We start from the raw sequence: 7,908 nt of genomic DNA, 5'->3' as shown, positions 1-7,908 counted from the left end.
ATCCAGTCGGTCATATCGCCCTTCCCGGTATCCGCCGCCGACAACTTGCTCATTCCTTCCTCTGAGAACAAAAGAAACCCCACAACAATATTTATTATTAAATAATTATTATTATTTATATTTATTATTAACTATTAATTATTTATTATTAATTATGAATTATGAATTATAATTATTTATTATTTATAATTTATAATTTATAATTTATTATAAATTATAAATTTTTTATTATTTATTATTAATTATTAGTTATTAATTACTTATTATAAATTATAAATTATTTATTATTGATTATTAATTATTAGTTATTAATTATTAATTATTAATTATTAATTATTAATTATTATTTATGCTTACCACTCCGTATATCTTCTTTTTTTTGACGGGGAAGAACAATATCATTAATAATAAGCCATACGGCATCTACAATGATAAAATAGATCTGCATACCACAGGTTCAAAGAAAATACATAACTGTTACAATCAAAACAATTACTATTCTGCATGCTAAAGCACATCTAGTACTCCAACGCTTCTAGCTTGACACGAGCAGTGATTTTCGATGATTTCACATCTTTCAAGTAGAGCCATTCGCAATCTGCGCACGAATTGTTCTGATCGACGAGTTGATGATAAACTCTAAACCTGTATGAATCCAAATCTCCTTCCCAATTATTGAAACCCTAAAAAAATTCTCATCCATGAATGAGAATCAAGAACCTAGAAAACTCTAGGGAAAACCCAAATAAATTGGGAACAACCCAAAAATAAATTGAGAACAAATCAACGGAAAATAAACTAAAACAAGACAAATACATGAAAATAAAACAATAAAAAGCAAGAAAAGGGTCGAAAATAGTCTAATTTTCGAAGAAATTAGACTACTTTCGACCTAAACGGCCAAGAAAATTGAAACCCTAAAAGAAGAGAGAGAATAGAGAAAAAGGACCACTCCGTATATCACTAATCCATCATAGTTTGATAATTGAAAATGGTAGTCTTTATCGGTCATTGTTATTGACAAGAGTCAAATTAGGTCTTCTTCGACTCAAAACTCAAAAGTAGTACCTCCAAGGCTCCAAGCCTCCAATTACATGTCCAAATAAATGACACAAAAAATGAGTGTAGAAAATCGTAATCACTATTTATTGACAAGTAAAGAGTTCAATATCAATGCATTTTTTTTTCTTTTCAAATTCTCTGCTATTAATGTTTGAAATCGTCTATTGACAAACGTGCCTAAATAATAGTACTCCGTATCATTTTAAAAAAGAACAGAGGAAGTATGTGGTAAGAAGTTGATTTTTTGGCTGGTTCGACGGTTAATTAGTTTTAAATTTTTGGGTTTTTGGTTTTAAAAGTTAAGGATGATTTAGATCAAATCTTGTGAACTTAAATAGGCCATACCTATGGTAATTATTTTGATTTTGAAAACTGGAAACTACCTTTTGTGGTTTCATATTTTGGTTTTATAAAAAACAGAAAACTGAATACAAAAAATAATACCAGGTTTGGAACCGACATAGCTTTAGCGGGTAAACGGGTAAATAAAAGTTTCGCTGCAACTCTCGGTTCTTGAGCATGTTGGGAGATCTTCTTTCGTTATGATGCTTTTTTAATTTGTCTGGACGAGATTGAATCGTATGATCAATACACCAATAATTCTTTTCATATCAAAAGCTCCAAGAGCTTTATAGAAATAAGTTAAGTCTTTTCCAAAAGAGGGATCTGGCTCGAAGTTTATGAAAAAAGGGGTCTTGTTATCTCACAATTAGCAGTACATTAACTATAAATTTGGTCATCCGAACGAGAAACTAAAATATCTTTCTAAATTGAAGGATCTCACGCATATGTCAAACTATAATCTATAGTTTCTTCAAAAACTTTTGCACGCGCCTTAATGCTTTCCAATGAAACATACTAGAATTCCTAAAATACCTAGTTAACTTGTATACGATAAAAACAATATATGGTCGAGTGCTTGCCATAACATACATCAAACTACTATCAAACTTGCATACTCCAATTTGGAAAATAGGAGTACCAAACTAGTGTAATACTAGGATCCATGAGACTATAATCACGAGAACAATTTGTTTCATTAAACTTGTTAATCACTTTGTCAGTGTAATGAGATTTGTAGTTGATTTAATTTAGAAAGAAAAATGATAGGAATGTAAAAGAAAAAGAAAAAGAAAAAAAAAATAGTGTGGGGGCAGTTGCAAAGTACGCTTCCCTCCACATCTAAAATCCGAACCAAATTCCCTCCTTCCCTCCCTTGTTTTCTCCCCCCACCCTCACCCCAACCCCAGCCCAAGCCATTCTCCATTCTCATTTCTCAGCTTTCAACCACCAATTCGAACACTAACACCCTATTACACCGCCGCCGTCTCCGCTTTTCTTGAGATGACAACACCGAGTGCGAGCAATGATCGGCAGCAAGCAGCTCCTCAGAAACGGGAGGTGGTATTATTGGCGCGGATGAAGCCGCCTTTTGCAGCCTCACCTGGAGAGTATTACTCCTTTTCCGATCATCGTGCACCCCACCTTCCTATCCCCGATTCCATCGTCGTTAAGACTCCTGTTAGTTTCTACTTTCCTAATTTGGATTTACCCTCTCCTTTTTCTTTTCCCAATTCACTGTTGTGGTTTTTATATATGCTCTTAATTGTCTTTGTTTTTGGAGTTATTGAATTGGGGATCTTATCTTTGGGAGTTATTTTTGGTTTATATTTTGCTAGTTTCTGCTCTTAATTGCATCATTAATGATGGATTTTGTGTTTAATTTAGCAACTCTTTGTTTTAACTTGAGGTTTATTGACACCGTCTTTACGGATTATGCCAGCCGATTGAAAATTTTGATTAAATTAGGCGATGCATTTCTTCAATTCAATATCTTTCATCTTTTCTCTTTAATTGATTTGATTGAATTCGTTGGTTGCTTAATCTAACTGCTTCAATTCTGTAGTACATTATAAAAATTGGGTTGTTGATTACTTGATTTTGTGTCTACCCTACTATTGCTTCTCAATTACTCCAGCAGCCACTTTCATTGCTTCCAATTGTTTAGTTCCTCAGCCGCATTGAATTACTACTACGTACCTTGCTAACAGGGGTTCAGTGTTTTAGCTGAAGGAAATTATGCTGTTTTACCTACTTGATACTTGGCTGTAGTGCACCAAATAATTAGTTGCTTCTTCAATATTAATGTGCATTTGTTGTTGATCTTCAGTCATGTTACTCATGATTAGCAAATTAAAGCTTGATTGTGGTAGAGAACACTGCATCTTGATAGTAAATCAGTGATGCATAGCTTTATGTGAAATTAAATCATGAAGACTGCAACTTTTGAAAAAAATGCTGATGTTAGCATTCAGCTAGGTGCTTTTTTGATGTCATTACACGTGCCTTTTAGTCTTACTAGAGGGTGTTACATTCACCAAATTAGTCATAAATAATGCTGTAATTAGTTTGCAAATGCGCAATTCTCCATTTCCTTGTTGCCTTCTAGTTAGTAAGTAGAATAAAATTGGTGTTCGTGTGCTGTCCATGTTTTTTTGCAGTGCCAAACAAGCTACAAATATCCATTTTAAGTGGGACACTTTAGAGGTGCATTATTTAATGGTTTTATCATGAAAATGTACATAAGGTTTTGCATTGTAGAAGACACCAATTCATTTTGGGTTTAAAACTTTGCAAGTGTTACATGGTAAATTTGTTTTTTTAACTTAACTTCCTTACATAATCTGCTTACTTTTGAGTGTATGGATTTGATGTTTATCAGCCAAAGAAGCGGAAGAATAAACCAGCTGATCATAACACCGAGTCTACTTATAGAACAATCAGCCAGGGGTGCAGAGAAGTGGATAACAGCTCTTTTCAGACACCTATATCTGGAAAGGGCGGAAAGGGACAACGAGCTTCAAGGGATACTTCATGTGACATAGTCCATCCTCAGACTCCCCTGTCAATAGTTGGTGAGCATTCATGTTTGGGCTTCTATGCAATAGGGCATCACATGAAGGTTCTGTTATTTAGAATTTAAGATAGTTTTCTGCAGAATGTTTTATATCAGTTGACATCTACTTGCAGGTTCACCAGTTGAAAACCTTACTCCTTCTCGCTCTGGTCGCTCTCTTGGTAACTAATTTACTTCATTTTTATATTTCTGTACACCAAGCAGAGTTGTCATCAAACTTGATCATACACACAAAATATTTTTTAGAACTTCTGATTTTGAATCGATCAACTGATGATACAATTTTCTTGTTATCACAGTACTGTTAACAAAGAAGTTCATAAATTTAATTGAACAAGCTAAAGATGGGATCCTTGATTTGAAAGAAACTGCTCAAACCTTAGAGGTAATGTTTGAAATATGCTCTTGGTTTTCTCTTTCAGTAACAGCCTTATAATTCATCTTTGTGAGTTTCAGGTCCAGAATAGACAAAAGAGGCGGATTTATGATATAACCAATGTTCTAGAGGGCATCGGTCTGATAGAAAAGCTGAAGAACGGAATACAATGGAAGTACGCATTAGTGACGACTCAAACACTGTTATTTTAACTTGTCTTTTTCTCTTGGTTATGATTCTTAATTTAGTGAACTCAGTCAATAGTATTCTTTTTTATAACGAAGAATTTTGATCAATTGATCAGGGGACCTAATGTTTCAAGGCCAGGTGAAGTTGACCATGGTGTTGCTAGCCTACAGGTACACCAACTTAAATTATGCAACTACTCATTTCTAAAATTGATCTTCCTTTTATGTTTCAACATAACTGAATAAAACCTTTGTCAATGTTGATTTCGCGCATGCTTCTCCCAATTATGCAGGAAGATATTGAAAACCTCTCAATGGAAGAGCGCAACTTAGATGACCGGATAAGGTTATTTATTTATGAGTCTTCTTTAGATTCCTTGTCACGTTGCCCTACTCTTTCAAATTAGTGCTGATTCTTCAAACTGTTGCAGAGAAATTCAAGAAAGATTGAGAGGCATTACTGAAGATAACAATAATCAAAAGTAGGCTTTCTTGTTGTTTCTCCACCCCTGTGGTTCCTACCCCTAAAATTTGTTTCTGTTTGACATATGAGCAAGGATTTATTTCTTTGGATGCTCATAGTTTTCTTATGACTTCTTTCAGGTGGCTGTTTGTAAGTGAAGAAGATATGAAGGCCTTGCCTTGTTTTCAGGTATGGTCTTTGGTTTCTCCTATCACTCACGCATCAACTTCCTCCAAGTTTCTTCACAGCTGTAATTCCTCATAATCCTAAACGATTGCTTGCTGATATTGTAACTACTGATTTATGGTTATGACAGGATGAAACCTTGATAGCAATTAAAGCTCCTCATGGCACAACTTTGGAGGTTCCAGAACCAGATGAGGTATGTTCATATGAGTCTAACAACAATATGGTAGTTGATAATTTCATTTGGTATGAATCTGAGGTACTCGCTTCCTATGCATTGTATGTTTTAGGCCGTTGATTATCCTCAAAGAAGATACAGAATAGTTCTTAGGAGCACTATGGGTCCTATTGATGTGTACCTTGTCAGGTATAATTTCCTCTATCTTGGCCTCTGTTCTCTGCCATCTTTCATTATTCAATTAAGCCAAATTAGCAATCACTAATGGAGAGATTTTAACCTGCTTCCGGAATATATTCCAGCATGTAATTCATGCTCAATTAACGTCCTTAAGTATAGGCGTATAGCTGCAGCTCCTCTATCAATATTGTCTCTCTTTATACTTTGGACTTTCACCAATGTTATTAACCTAGCATGCAAAATAGACATCACAAGTACTTGTCAGCTTGCGGCTTCTAAATTTTTTTGGTCAAGAAGGATGCAAAGGGAGGTCTCTGGTTTTGGTTTCATCTTGGCCTTCTCTCCCCTCTCCATGTTTATTTTGTTTCGTCTTATATGCCTTAATCTCAATCTCCACATCTTTGAATTAGTTTTCTATTTTTGCCCATTCTCAGTCAATTTGAGGAGAAGGTCGAGGAGACCAATGGTGCTGAGACAATACAAAGCCTACCAAGTACCTCAGGCTGTGATAATCTACCAAATGACATGGCAGAGAATGAAAGTAATCTCAATAAGATAGAACTGAATGGACAGGAAGCCCACAGGATGAGCTCAGATGGCAATGCCCCACAGGACTTGAGTGGAATCATGAAGATATTACCTGAAGTTTATGTAGGTTCAAACTTTGAGCTTATTGGTCGTTTTAACAAACAAAATTTTGAACTGCTATGGTATAAGATTTACTTGGTTATGGTATTAGCAAGTCCAAATGTCCAATTACGGAGTATTATGGATTTGATCCCCCCACCCACCCTTTCACCATTCTTGCTGATAATTACCTTTAGCATTCTTTTAACATGTACCCCTTATTTTTTGGTCACAGAATGATGCAGATTACTGGTTGCTATCAGATGCTGATGTTAGCATCACTGACATGTGGGGAGCAGAATGTATCCTTTCAAATTTGTCACCTCGGTAAAATTCAGCTTATTTATCAACCCCCAATCTTTAACCCCCAACACACACAAACAAACAAACAAGAATTAGCAAAGGGTATAAAACACAGAATCCTAACAGATAAAATGGATTTGAAGTGAAAACTACTCTGTTATTCATCTGGTATCATCAAGTTTTTTCAGAAGCTTGTAACTGGATTCCTTGACCCAACATAGCTGGAGTTGATTGGGATGAATTGGGAATTGTTCCTGAAGACTATGCTGTGGGTGATATCCACACACAGCAACAGCCACAAGGCCCCCTATCATTATCACCCTGTGCAGCGGTGGTGATTCCAGCAATTGTGGACTCAACTGGGAGATAAAAGCTGTGGATGTAGAGTTGCAAGCTCTTTTGGGTGTCCGCTCAAAAATTTGATTGGCTATTGCTTAATCCCAACCAAACTGCCTTTCATTCTCTGCTCAAAATTTTGATTGGATATTGGGATGATGAAACATACAGAATTTTGCAAGATATTGGATACACAGATTAGACACTCCTTCAGTTGGTAAAGTGAGATGACAGAAAGAGTGTGGTTGTTCTTCAGTTGTGGCCAGTTAGGATGATTGCTGTAACGACAAATAGACAACGGTAAGTATCTTCAGCTGTTGTGAGTCTGTAGTTGTAGTTGGAACTTTGAGTAGACACCTCATCAGTCATCATCATCATACTCGACTATTGACTAACCAAGTGTTGATTTTAGTTACGGCTGATACTAATTTCAGATTAGAGCTGCAAACTAGGAGCTCTGTCATGCAACTAAGAAAGTTTTAGAATTCAGAACATGAACATGCTTTTAATAAACTTCTTTTTATTTATCTGTTAAGAATTAAGATTGGGGCTTTGCTGGCCCAAGCAAACAAGTATAGATTATTTGTACCATGCTCGACACTCAGCAGGAAACAGAGAAGCCCGAGCCAGTTATTAACTGACAAACCAAATACCCTAAACTTGGCGCCGAATGTTGTTTGTTAGTTGTTACAGTCTACTTGGAAAATAATGCACCCCATATGGATTGGTTGTTTGTTTTACCTCATTTCTCCCGCTTTTTTAATTTTTTGTTCTAGAAAAACTCACACATTTTCCTTTCTAATTTTTTTTCTTTTAAATTCTTTTTTTTAATCATATTTTGCATTGCCGAAATGACTTTTAACAATGATTAGTTGAACAACTAGTATAGTACCCGTGCGATGCACGGTTTTTATAATCTATACATAAATTTGTATGAAATATGTTAGGAAATTATAACAAAATAGAGATTATATATATTTTCCAAATTAAAATTAGTTACTGATAAGTTTGTCATTGCTCATTTATCAAACCAACTAAAACAAATTAGAGTACATAGATAAAATTATTTTCATTCTCATTCACCACTTGTGT

At 35.1% G+C, this 7,908-nt stretch overlaps 1 protein-coding gene across 1 annotated transcript; it reads left to right on the top strand.

The window, feature by feature from the left end:
* Nucleotides 1-2,259: 2,259 nt before the first annotated feature.
* Nucleotides 2,260-7,556, top strand: LOC110776421 (transcription factor E2FB). Its single transcript, XM_021980985.2, has 14 exons — nt 2,260-2,583; nt 3,785-3,977; nt 4,093-4,140; nt 4,279-4,364; nt 4,436-4,530; nt 4,660-4,714; nt 4,837-4,889; nt 4,975-5,025; nt 5,147-5,195; nt 5,323-5,388; nt 5,483-5,559; nt 5,985-6,201; nt 6,413-6,479; nt 6,702-7,556. Exons 1-14 carry the CDS (start codon nt 2,407-2,409, stop codon nt 6,848-6,850), a joined length of 1,383 nt encoding a protein of 460 aa, XP_021836677.2. The 5' UTR covers nt 2,260-2,406; the 3' UTR covers nt 6,851-7,556.
* The last annotated feature ends 352 nt before the right edge of the window (nt 7,557-7,908 follow it).

This window comes from Spinacia oleracea, chromosome 5 (genome assembly GCF_020520425.1).
Source record: "Spinacia oleracea cultivar Varoflay chromosome 5, BTI_SOV_V1, whole genome shotgun sequence".
Classification (NCBI taxonomy): domain Eukaryota; kingdom Viridiplantae; phylum Streptophyta; class Magnoliopsida; order Caryophyllales; family Amaranthaceae; genus Spinacia; species Spinacia oleracea.
The sequence above is the reverse complement of the archived record's forward strand: the minus strand, read 5'-3'. Positions and strand labels throughout refer to the sequence as shown.